The 15,873-nt window shown below is 43.2% G+C and overlaps 1 protein-coding gene across 1 annotated transcript in view; it reads left to right on the forward strand.

The window, feature by feature from the left end:
• Nucleotides 1-15,873, forward strand: part of LOC141049750 (alpha-2-macroglobulin-like protein 1) — a 160,939-nt gene that overhangs the window by 23,384 nt on the left and 121,682 nt on the right. Inside the window, 4 exon segments of the mRNA XM_073546477.1 lie at nucleotides 768-929; nucleotides 8,842-9,060; nucleotides 13,028-13,100; nucleotides 14,826-14,971. Of these exon segments, the coding sequence (XP_073402578.1) occupies nucleotides 768-929; nucleotides 8,842-9,060; nucleotides 13,028-13,100; nucleotides 14,826-14,971 (600 nt within the window).

Consider the following 15,873-nt stretch of genomic DNA (forward strand, 5'->3'; position numbering starts at 1 on the left):
GTAACTTTTTTGCAATTTGACACCACACTTGCCACTTTTAAAAATTAGGGGGGGGGCAGAGTTGGATATGCAAATATGGTTTAAGAGAGATTAAAAATTAGGACTTTAAAAAAAAATAAGTTGTAATTGTCACTCCAGTTGGGGATGGTGTAAAATGTGGAAAATTGGTTGTAGACTGAATCATTATATCTAAAAATATAGAAAAATTTGGCAATGTGTGACACTTTAAAGATAACTTGTCAATTTCCATAAATATGTAATTTTTACATGTCACTGTTCTTTTTAACCTGGCCTTCTTGTGTTTTTTTTTGCTTCTTTGCCTCTTGATTCCTGAGAAATAGCCCTCTCTTCCTTCTATGTGACGGGAAGGGGTATGGTCTTCAAGAAAACTCACATAAGGGTTCCGGATCATGCCCACTTAGCTAAGAAGGTGAGATTTATGTGCTGGTCAGAAATACCATATCTCAGGAACAGATGAAAAACCATTCCAGATTGAGGAGAACAGTGACATTTACACTAAGTATAATTGACATATTTACAGTATTAGAAGTGATAGGTCTCCTTTAAGGAATTTGGGGCAAATAAAGACAAGGCAGCCACAAGCTAATCTGACTTCATAATTTTACCCCATAATAAATTATCCCCTGTGTACATTAGGACTCTCCCTGCTCTGGAGCATTTTAATGGCTATATAACACTACCCCCACCAGTGTTTGCTTCCGGAGGCAATGAATATTAGTAGAATATGTGTCTTTTTTCTTTCACAGTTGAATGTTTTAGATGCGTTTCATCCTAAAGCGAATGAAACAGTCTACTTGGTATTGGGCTTTGAGGAAGAAGATTTAAACATGACGGCAGTAACAAATGAAGAGGGAATTGCAGTTTTCACTGTGGACACTTCAACATGGGATGACATGGTGTCTGTGCATGTAAGTGTCACTGTACACTACATATAGAACTATAGAAAACAGCAGGACCCAAGTAACCTATGGCAGGACTATTAATAGTTTGCTGTATAATCATGGGTTGACTCTCCAATCCTTGTCAACTATGTTTTAAAATTTATGAAGAAGGAAATCTTGTTCAGGTCATTAGTAATTACTATAAAGGATGCAGCCAATCTGGAATAGTCATACTTCATTGAAGGTGCCCCATAGCAACAAAATAACCCAGTCTATGGTAAATCCACGAAAAGGAAGAAAGGTCCAGCTCCAGAAATTTAAAATCCAGGATTTTTATTGTATCATATTTAAAATACATTCATGGCTGCTTGTGATCAAATAACAGCAACAAAGTTCACCGCATGGGGATATTCTCCAGGTCTCTGTATGCGTTTCGAGCACAAATGCTCTTAGACTCAGAGTCTAGAATCTGAGTCTAAGAGCATTTGTGCTCGAAACGCGTACAGAGACCTGGAGAATATCCCCATGCGGTGAACTTTGTTGCCGTTATTTGATCACAAGCAGCCATGAATGTATTTTAAACATGATACAATAAAAATCCTGGATTTTAAATTTCTGGAGCTGGACCTTTCTTCCCTTTCTTGGAGTCATTATACGTCCTGGCAGAGACGTGTCCGCACTCAGAGCTTTTCAATAGTTCTTACGAATTTACAAGAGGTGAGCTGAAATTTATCTTTTTCAGTATGGTAAATTCACCCTTGGTAGCTACAAAGTCTGATGTGCCAATAAAGGAACATGAGAATCCTTTGTCTATAATGGCCTTGGAAGAACTTGACACTGACTTAGGGATGATTAGTTCCAAAACACATCGGCTATGATATATGCCTTATGGTTTGCAAGAGGAAATCAATATAAAGAATGTGTACAGAAAAAGAGAGTGTCAGTGTTTTTGTTTTTCCTGTACTGAAAGAGCGATGGTGTCACGACTTAGAATTGTGCGATGGTGCTGCCATGGAATGGTCGTTTTAGAAAGTAATAAAAGTAAGAGGCAACATAAAAGATGAAGATATCGTCTGTAACAGCATATGGAGTCAGAGATACCTGCTATGAGAGAATCTGGTGGTCAGAAGCATTTGAGAAGCAACTGTCAAAGAGGACACATGACTTGACAGTTAAGGCCTCTTTCACACATCAGGTTTTCGCCGTCAGGCGCGATCCGGCGCTTTTGACAGAAACCGGATCCGGCGAAATGCAATGCCGGATCCGGTTTCCCCCCTATTGACTTGCATTTGCGCCGGATCGCGCCGGATGGCCATGCGTTTCATCCGGTTTTCGCCGGATCCGGCAATGTGTCGCAATGTGTCGCGATCCGGCGTCTGGAAAAAACGTCTACTGTAACGTTTTTTGTCTCCGGCGAAAAAGCCGGACACGCCGGATCCGGCGCGTCCGGCTTTTTCACACAATGAAAGCCTATGAGCGCCGCAATGCGCCGGATCCGGCGAAAGCCTGATCCGGCGGCCGGATCTGGTTTTTTGGTCTGAGCATGCTCAGTAGCTCTGCCCACAAGACATATATAAAAGCAAGACAGTGGGACCCACAGCCACATCCAACATGCCACCCAAGACAGCAACCAGGCGCAGGAGAAGGCAGGAGACATCTGCAGCAGCACCATCAGCACCACCCCAATTGGAGCAGCATGCTGAACAACGGGAGGGGAGTCCAGCAGCAGATGAGAGACGGTAATTATCAAATCACCCATTCCTCCAAACTAGGGCTATTGAATATCAAGATATTCATTGGCCCTTTGTTTCTCTTTATTCAACAGCCGCCCAATAGATGCAGCAGCAGCAGCAATGGCAGCAGCTGGAACACCACCCACAGGCATGGAGTGTGGCCACCAGGAAGACAGCACATCATCTTCTGGGAGCCCTCCCTCGCATCGTCAGCGTTTGACGGTAAGTTTTTATTTCCAAAATCCATCTTCTCTGTAATATATGTCTATTCATGGCCTTTTATTTCAAAACAGGAATCACAAGATGAAGAGGAGCTCCCAGAAGAAGAAGGAAGGGGTGGACAGACACCTGGAGTGGGCTCACAATTGGTAAGTTTTTTGCATCAAACGCAGAAACACAACATCACACTACACACAACACATAGAAAACAATGTTCTGCAGACCACACACAGCAAACAAATGCCTACATCCAAAGACATAACTTTTTTTGTTTTCTTCTCTAGTCTTCCCAATCTGGTGCTTGGCCAAGAGGTCCTCGCAGTGCCTCCCAGGGTCGTCGGCGACAGCAACGCGGCGGTCACCAGCGTGTAAGTATAAATATTTTTGCTTTGTTTTTTTGCACTTTTTATTTCATTTCTTTTGTGGAGGCTAATTATGTTATTTTTGTCTTTTTCTTTAACAGCCTTCACAGCGTGCTCCCGACTCTGACGTTGAGGATGGAGGGATTGATGTGGACCGCCTCATCGATCTCGTCAGAGAAAGGGAGCCGCTCTGGAATATGGCTGACCGCCGCCACACTGACCTGATCGTTACCCGACGACTCTGGGAGGAAATCTGTTCGCTCCTTGTGGGCCGCTGGGAGGACCTCGATGTTCGGGCCCAGATTACAGAGCGTAAGTATATACAGTACTGGTTGCTTGATTTAAACCAGTGTTTCCCGAACTCCAGTCCTCGTGGTCCCCACGGATCATGTGTTCAGGATTTCTATTTACTATGGAAATCCTGAAAACATGACCCCTGGCGACCATGAGGACTGGAGTTTGGGAAACACTGATGTTGTATACTAACCACTCCTTTCTCGTTTCAGGGAACAGAATTGTGAATCGGTGGCGGTCTGTGAGAGATCGTTTCAAGAAGGAGTTCAATAAAGAGATGCGGGCCCCCAGTGGATCTGGAGGACGCAGGAGCAAGTACAAGTACGCAGAAGCCCTGTCGTTCCTCCGGGAAACAATGGTCACCAGAAGGTAAATATTACACACCACATGTGAAAAAAAATGTTAGATGTAAATTTTTTTTTCAGCCAGGGCCATACCATGTCAGTATTTTAATTGTTTTTTTTTCTCTTTATTCCACAGCACGGTGAGCAGCACTCGGGAGCCGGCACGATTGGACCCTTCTGAGGCGATCCCTGAGGAGACCGGCACCGAGGGACACTTCGACCGCCCCGGTACATCTGCACCTTCCCAGCCTTCCAACACATTCGACCCATCTGTCCCATCCACCAGCACAGGAGCATCGTGGCCGCCTACATTACATGAAGCTGCTGGTGAGGAGATCGCTTTCCCTTTACCCCACCCTTCTGCCCCTGCCACCTCTAGTACACCTGCGGGTACTGGGCGGCAGCGGCAGAGGGGTCAGGAAAAGACTTATGCGCCAGAGTTCTTGCATCTGAATGCATCTTTCCAGAACTGTCTAAAAGTCTTGTCAGAGCAAATCTCCGCAGGCTATCAGCAGATCAACTCCAGCATTCTGGAGGTGAAGACACTTCTGCAAACCATGCATTCAGAAGCAAGATCTTCGCCAAACCACACCTTTTTCAGGTCTGTTGTGGAGCGCATGGAAATGCTCTCTCCTGCCCAGCAGATGCATGTAATGCATTCATGCCACGCTGCTCTCCAGCAAGTTACCTCCCAACCTCCTCCTCCTCCCACCACAGTAGTTCCTCCACCTGCACCCCCTCCAGCCACTTTCCATCCTCCCCCTCCTATTACATCTACACCCCCTCCAGCCACTTTCCATCCTCCCCCTCCTATTACATCTACACCCCCTCCAGCCACTTTCCATCCTCCCCCTCCTATTACATACCATCCACCTCCAGCCACTTTCCATCCTCCCCCTCCTATTACATACCATCCACCTCCCCAGCACCATCCACCTCCCCAGCACCATCCACCTCCCCAGCACCATCCACCTCCCCAGCACCATCCACCTCCCCAGCACCAGCCACCTCCCCAGCACCAGCAACCTCCCCAGCACCAGCAACCTCACCAGTACCAGCAACCTCCACAGTACCTGCAAACTCCCCAGTACCAGCAACCTCCCCAGTACCAGACATCTCCCCACTTCCAGCAACCTGCCCCGTACCAGACATCTCCCCACTTCCAGCAACCTGCCCCGTACCAGACATCTCCCCACTTCCAGCAACCTGCCCCGTACCAGACATCTCCCCACTTCCAGCAACCTGCCCCGTACCAAACTCCTTCCCCATACAACTTGCCATCAACATCATCTGCTCCTACAGTCCCTGCCCAACCCTCCACTCCACCACCCACCACCTCTTCTGCTTCCCACATGTCCACCCATTCTGTAGTTTTTTCCACACCTTCACCTCTAACTGTTCCTTCCCCACCACGATCCCAGTCCTCTCTCCACACTCCCAGTGTTGAAGTGTCCCGCAGCCCCTACCGCAGTATTTCCACCACACACTACACAGAATTATAATGTGTGTATTTAAATAAAAATGACCAGTTTTATGGTTTCAGTTTTATAGTTTCAAATTTTTATTAAACATGTTTATTAAAATTTTAAAAAAGTTTACTAAAAAAAACATTTTTCAATAAAAGTTAAATTATTTTACACTGGTTGTCTGTCATTTCTTTCTGCGGCGAAAAAGGTTAAATACAGGGTATTTAAAAGGTGAAATGGTATTCAAAACTAGGTATATAACTGTGGGTAAATTTTAGCTTTTTGCCACAGTTGTGTTCCTGGTTGTGTTTGAAGCAAAGTATTTCACCTAAAAAGTTGTGTTTATTGTTGGTGATTTCCTAACAATGTACACAACTTTTGTTAAAAGGTGAAATACTTTGCATAAAACACAACCAGGTACACACCTGTGGCCTAAAGCTAAAAATAGAGACCATGACAAGATAGCCAACTTTGGTTGGCAAAGGTATATACTGTTGGTCCAGAAGGTACACAAGTTTGGTTAGGGCACAAATCTTTCACACTCTGTCATCCTGCCAGTGTACTCTGCCTTGAGGTGACATAAAGTATAGTGCAAAATTGTCCCTCATTACTGAAACCGTCACAGAACTTCTAGTGGTAATGTCATGGTAATCTTGCAAGGTGGTTTCTTCAGAGGTGTCCTCAATGGAAATGGGTTCCTTGCATATAACAAAATTGTGGAGTACCACGCACGCTTTGATCACCTCGTCCACAGTTTCTGTCTTGAGGTTGATCGCAGTCAATAGGACCCGCCATTTGGCTGTCAGAATACCAAAGGTACATTCAACCATTCTTCTTGCTCTTGTGAGGCGGTAATTAAAAATGAGTTTTGGTCTTGTCAATCCTCTGCTAGAGTACGGTTTCAAAAGGTGTTCTGACAGCTGGAAGGCTTCATCCCCTACACAGACAAATGGCATAGGTGGACCAGATGTTTGCGGCAGCGGTCTAGGTGGTGGGAACTGGAAGGTGTTTCCATACAGTTTACGCCCCATGGCAGACAGTTTGAAAACTTGAGAGTCATTGGAGCGGCCATAGGCCCCAATATCAACCGCAATAAATTTGTATTCCGCGTCAGCGATGGCCATGAGGACAATTGAAAAATATTTCTTGTAATTGAAATATTCCGATCCAGATCCAGCTGGCTTTACAATGCGGATATGTTTCCCGTCCACAGCGCCCAAGCAGTTTAGAAACTGACATATCTGTTGAAACTTGTCAGCAATTTCAATCCACCTCTCTGTTGTGGGCTCTGGTAAAAACTCTTCAGCTAAGGAGTCCCACAGTGCACGGCATGTGTACTTCACAATTCCAGATATGGTGGAAATCCCGAGTCTGTACTGGAAATGCAGTGACGAAAGGGATTCTCCAGTTGCAAGAAATCTGTGGGGAATTAACAAACAATAAATTAGTTTTAAATCACAGCATTACATACCAAAACTCAGCTATAACACTTGGAGATACAAATTACCACCAACAAGATTGCAGTGAAAGTGTGCTCTGATGCGATCATATCCAATAAATGTGGCTTACCTTAAAGTCACCATCAGACGCTCTGCGGGTGAAACGGAGAAGCGGCAATAAGTGTCCGCTTTTCTTATGAGGTGTGCAATGCGCTCCACCAAGTAATCAAAATTCTCCATTTTCATCCTAACATATCCAAAAAATTTATCCGGGTTTCGTCGAAGGTCCATGCATAGTGTAGAATAGACCCCACGCGTCATTCTCTTGGCTGTGATGGGGTGGATCCACAAACGTCGTCTACGATGCCTGATGCGCTGCTGTCTCGCTCTCTCCTTCTCCAGAACAATCACCCTCAAACGATTTGCCTCCGCTGTAAAATCCGCCAAATTCTTCAAAATATTTCCAATGACAACATCCATCTTCGCCAGTAACTTGCTCTTCTCTCCAACCTGCACTTTCTCCTCTACAACCTGTCAAAGAAGGGCTGTAGGAACATGCTATATATAGTTTTCCAGTAGCCAATCCCGTTCGGAAGGCCACAAGGGTCAATTTTAAAAACCGGATCCGGCGTAATCCGTCGAAAAACGGATAGAAAAACGGATGAACCGGATGAGACGGATCCGGTTTTGTCTGTCAAGAAAAAGACGGATCCGGCAGAAAACCGGATTCGTCACATCCGGTTTTACTAAACATTTGCCGGATCCGGCGTTCCGGCACGACGCCGGATCGTGCCTGACGCCGAAAACCTGATGTGTGAAAGTAGCCTAAGAGATTCCTCATCTGTGCGCAGAGGACAAATCTGCCCTGAGAATTGACTCTAAGGTCTATCCTTGTGTAGCCATTTGCATTGTTGCGAGAGTTAATGCAACAGATGAAAAATGTTTGGTATCTGTAAAAGGTAATGACACATTGGGGCTCTGTGACCCATGGAGACAAGTTGGTTGGTGTTGGAGAAGATTGTTTTAAAAGTCCAGGCAGGTTGTGGCAAAACCCCATAGATACCCAGGTTAGAACAGTAAAAATAGTTTGCCTTGGAAGTATCTTTTCTGAAGCTGAGAGGCCCAACCCTGGTTAAAGGACCAAGGAAAAAGAGTTGTGCAATAATTTTTCAATGCAAAAAGTTGTTTTATTGCAACAGTTCTGTCTTACTTGAGAGCTCTTGATCCAGTAGCTCATCTGTCACAACACAGCTGTCGGGTGACCCAGGCCCAGGGGCTCCTTTCCTGTCCTTAACATGAGGGGGCACCCTAGCTTGCCAAATTCCCCAAGATACTTCAGATGGCAAAGATGTTGTGGCCTCCGCCCTTGCCTTATCTCCTAAGTTAGTTCCCCGTCTGTTCTCCTCCCCCACCCAGGAAAGAGGGGGTGCTACTGTGCACTGCAGTACACCAACCCAGGCATACAAAATATTCACTCACATATAACAGAGGAATCCACTGGAGTGTGCAGGAAGGGGACAAAACAAAATAGAGAAGGATAAGGAATTACCATGTGTTCAAACCAAACAAGAGTCGCTAATAACTCCTCCAGCTCTCCTTCTCATACCAACTCCTTTCCCTCTCTTAGACATGCAGCAATAATGCTAGCTCTGACAAGGATTAGTATCAGAGCCCAGACTATAAAGGGAAAAGGAGTGGCTAACCGAGCTCAGCTGAGCAAAGGGATTTCCAACATGACTGACTAACCCCTGTTCTGCCAGAAGAAATAGACACATTTAATATGACGGAGAAGTGCTTCTCCTTAGCGCTGGAGTAGGAGCAATCAGACTCTGCGGTCTTCTGGCTCCACACTGTCACAGCAACCCGGTGACACATCTTCATTTTCCTTTTGTGTAGCCTCTCTGTCTCCATCTCTTGAGGATCCTTCTTCCAATATAGGACTAGTACAAGAGAGCTAATAATGCCACAAGTATTTTCGCCCATGACTTACCTATGTGTCTTCTTACGTAGAAACATTTTCTAAGTTAAAAAAAAAAAGTGACCGATAAGAATATCAATTTATTTCTCTACTTCTGTATCCAGGGAAAATTCTCACTAGAAGATAAGGAAGAAGATCAGTTCAAGATTTCAAATGCTTATAGCTGGCTGTATCCATTCTACTCTGAAAGTAACAGCTACCTGACAGTAAAAGCAAATACAAGTGAATTGTCGTGTGACTCTGACCAGTATCTAACAGTGGAATACTTCATCAATACATCCCAGCTGGATCCTGCAGATGGACAACTCCACTTTTTCTACTTTGTGAGTATCCTATAGGTCAAAAATACTAATGAGAAATGTGATGACAAATGATTCACCTTTGAGGGTCTCATCTCTATATCTCTATTTGTGGCTCAGGATTACTTTTTTTAATTTTTTCTAGGCAGTGTCTTGAAAAAAATCACAGACAGACAACATTTTTTATTAACACACTAGTAAATCATATTAAATTATTAAGATAAGTGATCTATATCTTCTTTCCATAATCTGATTTGAGGACATTAGCTTAAATCAATGTGAAATGTAAAATGATAATATTTATGTCATGATCGAGGTCGGGGTTTGCTACCTTCTCTGCTTGACTTCTGACCTGCCCATCTGTCTTCCATTCCAGTTTTGGATTGTTCTGTCTGGCTCTGACCTTTGGTATGTTTCTGGCTGTGCTTTCATCTTGTCCTCTTGTTACCGCTCTCCTGACCAGCTTTTTGACCTCTGGCTTGCTTCAAACCTTGCTCCTACATTTCCGTCTGTTGCTGACTTGGCTTGTACGACCTCCCTACTGCCCCCTAGCGGTGTTTGCTCAGCTCTACAGGTCTTCGCATGAGGTGAGCTCCTGTTACCTCCCTTCCTCTCCCTCTGGTGGTTGTCCCTGTATTGCACAACAAATTACAGTCTTAACCTCTTCACGACCGCCCACAGTAGATAAACGTTGGCGCTTGCTGGGCTTTGTGCAGCGCCGACGTTTATTGTCGGCGGTTTTGTGCCCCCCGGGACCCCCACATACCTTACAACGCGGGGATCCCGGTGCGCAATGCATGCTGGGACCCCCGACGTCATCGAGACCTGATTGGTTCAGGTCCCGATGACGTCAGCGTCACAGCAGCCAATGGGAGCGATCGCTGGGAAAGCTGCTTGCTTCCCGGCGATCTCCATCATTGTAACACGGCTTCTCCCTCTGATCTAACACTGACAGCTGATCAGAGGTGAAGCAGCGTTACTGTGTGACTAGATCGCTGCCTGGCACATCTGATCGCTGCCTGGCACAGCTGTGCCAGGCAGCGATCTTGTCACACAGTAACGCTGCTTCACCTCTGATCAGCTGTCATTGTGAGATCAGAGGAGAAGTCGCGTTATTATGTGCCAGGCAGCGATCTTGACACATAGTAACGCGGCTTCACCTCTGATCATCTGTCAGTGTGAGATCAGAGGAGAAGTGGCGTTACTATGAGTCAGATCGCAGGGCAGCGATCTTGTGACAAAAATAAAAAAAAAGTAAAAAAAAAAATGCAGGGGCTAGGGCTAGGGTTAGGGTTAGGGTTAGGGCTAGGGTTAGGGTTAGGGTTAGGGCTAGGGCTAGGGCTAGGGTTAGGGCTAGGGTTAGGGCTAGGGCTGGGATTAAGGTTATGGGTGTGTTGGTGTTAGGTTTGTGGTTAGGGTTATGGTTAGGGCTGAGATTAGGGTTAGGGGTGTGTTGGGGTTAGGGTTGGAATTAGAATTGGGGGTTTCCACTGTTTAGGTACATCAGGGGCTCTGTAAATGCAATATGATGCCCGCAGACCATTCCATAAAAGTCTGCATTTCAGAACGTCACTACTTCCCTTCCGAGCCCCACCGTATGCCCAAACAGTAGTTTTCTCCCACATACGGGGTACCAGCATACTCAGGACTCAGGACAAATTGGACAACAACTCTTAGAGTCCAATTTCTCCTGTTACCCTTGTGAAAATAAAAATTGGGGGCTAAAAGATCATTTTTGTGGAAAAAAAATGATTTTTTTACTTTCACGCCTCTACATTATAAACTTTACTGAAACACTTGGGGGTTCAAAGTGCTCACCACACATCTAGATAAGTTCCTTGGGGGGTCTAGTTTCCAAAATGGGGTCACTTGTGGGGGGTTTCCACTGTTTAGGTACATCAGGGGCTCTGCAAACGCGACGTGACACCCGCAGACCATTCCATCAAAGTCTGCATTTCAGAACGTCACTACTTCCCTTCCGAGCCCCACCGTGTGCCCAAACAGTAGTTTTCTCCAACATATGGCATACCAGCGTACTCAGGACAAATTGGACAACAACTCTTAGGGTCCAATTTCTCCTGTTACCCTTGTGAAAATAAAAATTGGGGGCTAAAAGATCATTTTTGTGGAAAAAAAATGATTTTTTTATTTTCACGCCTCTACATTATAAACTTTACTGAAACACTTGGGGGTTCAAAGTGCTCACCACACATCTAGATAAGTTCCTTGGGGGGTCTAGTTTCCAAAATGGGGTCACTTGTGGGGGGTTTCCACTGTTTAGGTACATCAGGGGCTCTGCAAACGCGACATGACACCCGCAGACCATTCCATCAAAGTCTGCATTTCAGAACATCACTACTTCCCTTCCGAGCCCCACCGTGTGCCCAAACAGTAGTTTTCTCCAACATATGGGGTACCAGCGTACTCAGGACAAATTGGACAACAACTCTTAGGGTCCAATTTCTCCTGTTACCCTTGTGAAAATAAAAATTGGGGGCTAAAAGATCATTTTTGTGGAAAAAAAATGATTTTTTTATTTTCACGGCTCTACATTATAAACTTTAGTGAAACACTTGGGGGTTCAAAGTGCTCACCACACATCTAGATAAGTCCCTTGGGGGGGTCTAATTTCCAAAATGGGGTCACTTGTGGGGGGTTTCCACTGTTTAGGTACATCAGGGGCTCTCCAAATGCGACATGGCATCCGATCTCAATTCCAGCCAATTCTGCATTGAAAAAGTCAAACGGTACTCCTTCCGTTCTGAGCTCTGCCGTGTGCTCAAACAGTGGTTTAGCCCCACATACGGGGTATTGGCGTATTCGGGAGAAATTGCACAAAAAATTTAGTGGTTCATATTCTCTTTTTACACTTGTGAAAATAAAAAAATGGTTTTGAAGTAAAATGTTTGTGAAAAAAAGTTAAATGTTTATTTTTTCCTTCCATATTCCATTCATTCATGTGAAGCACCTGAAGGGTTAATAAACTTGTTTAATGTGGTTTTGAGTACATTGAGAGGTGCAGTTTTTAGAATGGTGTCAATTTTGGGTATTTTCTGTCATATTGACCCCCCAAACTCACTTCAAATGTGAGGTGGTCCCTAAAAAAAATGGTGTTGCAAATTTTGTTGTAAAAATGAGAAATCGCTGGTCAACTTTTAACCCTTATAACTTCCTAAAAAAAAAAAATTATGTTTCCAAAATTGTGCAGATGTAAAGTAGACATGTGGGAAATGTTATTTATTAACTATTTTGTGCGATATCACTCTCTGATTTAAGGGCATAAAAATTAAAAGTTTGAAAATTGCAACATTTTCTAAATTTTTGCCAAATTTTGATTTTTTTAACAAATAAGTGCAAATCATATCTAAAAATTTTTACCACCATCATGAAGTACAATATGTCATGAGAAAACAGTGTCAGAATCAGTAGGATACGTTGAAGCGTTCTAGAGTTATGACCTCATAAAGTGACACTGGTCAGAATTGAAAAAATTGGCCCGCTCACGAAGGCAAAAACAGGCTCGGGTGCGAAGGGGTTAATAATCTAAGCAAGTTTTTCCAGCTGCAAAAAAAACAGACGCATCTATTTTAAGTGCCCAATTTTTAACTATGTTAAGGACTGTAAATGTGCTTATTTGCACTAGGGTCAAATGTATAATTGAGACCACTGTGGTTGTGGTAATATTTTGCCGCTGGTCCTTCCCTGTTATGTCAGCACCACTGTTTATAAAAAAAAACAAAAACTTGTAAAAAAAAAATTTTAAGGACCGTCCACAAATTTCTGGACAGTTGGCCAGTCTGCTGTGGTAGATGCAATCTTCTACATAACAAGGGTATATAATATAACGTTAAAATCATCCAGTCTACAAGTAAAAAAGGAAAAATACAAAAATAAATAAATAAATACATTTTACTTCCCAGATCCTGTTTTGTCCTGCATCTCACCAAAAATGCAATTGATTTAATTTACATTTTTATTTGTGGTCCTGTAGTATATGTCAAAAGGGGTCATTTTATCTCATGGTCAACATGATGTGGATATAAGAGGACAGCCCCTGGGCTCCGGTGAGTATACTAATTCGAATTATGAAGTATGTGGAACATGTTTATTGTTGAAGAAGGGGATTTAACGAACCTACTCTTTAGGAACAGTTAGGTTTGGTGCAGAAGACCGTGTGTTCTCTCATCTGAGAGAATGTGGGCAATTATGCAAATCACAGCATATGATCAGAGTGTCACCATAATGTAATTCAATTCACTCGGTTGAGGAGAAAAAAATGTCTCCATCACCCTCCATTCTAGCTTCGAGTGCAGTCTGATGGTTTCCATGCACGAACGAATAGACTTGCATGGCCAAGTGCAATTCGAAAATCAAAAATCTTACTCTATAGTTTAATACCACTTACCACCCACACACACATAATGATGCCCAAACAGTGGCTCTCTGACACAGGGCAATGCCTTTTGTGATGCCACAGTGACCCACCATGGATTATGATGTTCCTAGAGTAGCTCCACACATGATGCTCTACAGTGCTTCTCATACACATTATTATTCTCCATTCACAGCACCCCCATAAACAGAATGTACAGTATATATAAAATGAAATAATCAGTAAGCATTTTCTAATTTAATCTGTAAGAAACCTCATAAGGCTAGACTTGACCCCTACGTCCAGGTTCAAACAAAGGTCTGTATGCACGGACGTGGCCCGTCTGAAAACTGTGAGGATAGCTCTGTGCTATCATCACCATTAATGATAGATGTAAGAGCTATCTGACTTTAAAACAAGCCCTGACTTCATGATAGGGTATGAGAAACATAAAACATCTTTTTTTCCTCAAAAATGCTCTTAAAATGTTGAGAGAAGAAAATACTGTTCACTGAAAAGTACAGCAGAGATTCATAATATGGCTGTCTGCAAGGTCTTTAAAGAGGAAACTGTCACAGAATGTCCCAATATAATCTGCATGCATCTTTAAAAATAGATCTCTTAGGCTTACTGAGGTTGGTGCACTCACTATGAAGATCCATGTCAGCATGACTGTAGAATCCTGCATGATAGTTTAATCTCACCTAGCCTGAATGACAGCTTCTCATTGTCCCTCCTCCCTGCTGAGACCTCACACTGCTCAGTACAAGCTGCCCCTGTCAGTCAGGGCAGAGAATGAATACACATGGACTCATGAGCTCTCACGCTTTAACTGGACTCATAATATGCTGATTTTAATTTCAGGATTTTACATCTATTCTGATGTGATTTTTTTAAGTATATACACCAAGCTCATTAGGTCTAAGAGAGATATTTACTTATTTGTGTAATCTGTATTATGAACTTTAGTGACAGATCCACATTAAGTACATTAAAATGCAGATTAGCATCTTAGAAAGCAAATTTGTTAAAGGGGATATCATCTTCTCTACTGGGGTCTTTAATGGTCACAAGAAGAAAGTAGCAAGGATCCCTTAGGCTAGTTTCACACTAGCGTTCTCGGGCGCAGCGCAGTGCCGCCGCTAAGCCCCACCCCCAGCCACGCCCCCTCCGGTCAGTTTCTCCTCTGATCGCATGACACTGCATGCAATTACTGTACCCTATATTTAGCGTTGGGTACGCTGACCGTGCGCTGGTATGATTTTGCTGGCGCTGCGCCCTTTTGTGAAACTGGCCTTAGACGCAAGGGTGGACAAGTAGCAACTAAGGTACAACAAATACTGAGAAGTTAATAGCTTCTTTTGACTAGAGAGATATTATATAGTAATAATGATTTAATATTTTTTTTTATTTTCAGTTCTTCAAGGAAAGTACGACCTGAAGATCCCGATTGGTGTTGATGATTATCGTGAATTCATTTTTGCTGTCCACACAATATTGGACAATGGTGATATCCCATTCTTTAGAAAAGAGTTCACAACGGCTTTATGCATGAAGAATAAGGTACAAACACAAATTAATCATAGATATTATTGTTATTATTAATATTTCATGCTATTATTATATGTACACAACCAGACCATAGCTATAAGAATGCAGAGGTTGCAGTCGCACCAAGTTTAAATAAACAGTCCCATTTAATTACTTCCCGACACATTGGGTGCCAGAATCAAAGGCTGAACCCACTCTATACTTGATGTTTGCTGGCTGTCTTATACAGCCAGTATTTGCTTTTAAGAGCGGCGACTGGAACAAAATCCGAATGTTGCCGATAACCCCTGAAATACTGCCATCAATCTCTGCCATCAGCTTTTAATCTACATAATTCCATTATTTTGCCATTTCAGACACCCATTGACCCCACCTTACCACATAGTGATTATGGGGTGCCGGTGGCTTGCCATGGCAGATGGAAACCTGCTGAAGGTCCCCATGGCTGCAATGTTGGTAATGCTGTAAAGCCAAGCTACACACTGCGCTTCAAAGGAGACCTTAATTTCATTTATGTACTGTAATAATATGAAATTGCAGTATAAAGAACAAGTGACTACTTGATTGCAGGTTTAAGCCCCTTAAGGAGACTTCAAAATAAAGTAGAAAAGGTATTAAAAACTATAAAAATTCACTTCTCTTTTCCCAGTTTAAAAACACATAAAAAAATGAACATACGTGATAACTCAGCCTCGATATATCAAAATATGAAATTATTCAACCCATATGGTAAATACCGTAAAGCAACAATAATCAAAACAGAATTGCCGTATTTAAGTTGCCACGCCTAAGGTTTCATTAAATGCCCACACGACCAAATTCTTTTCCTTACAAATTTGAAAAAAAATGTCAACACTTATAAAAAGAAAAATAAAAAAAATATAACTTTGGTACTGGATCAGCAACGATCAAAT

Source organism: Dendrobates tinctorius, unplaced genomic scaffold, assembly GCF_039654945.1.
Source record: "Dendrobates tinctorius isolate UK_male_01 unplaced genomic scaffold, ASM3965494v1 ptg000147l, whole genome shotgun sequence".
NCBI classification, from domain to species: domain Eukaryota; kingdom Metazoa; phylum Chordata; class Amphibia; order Anura; family Dendrobatidae; genus Dendrobates; species Dendrobates tinctorius.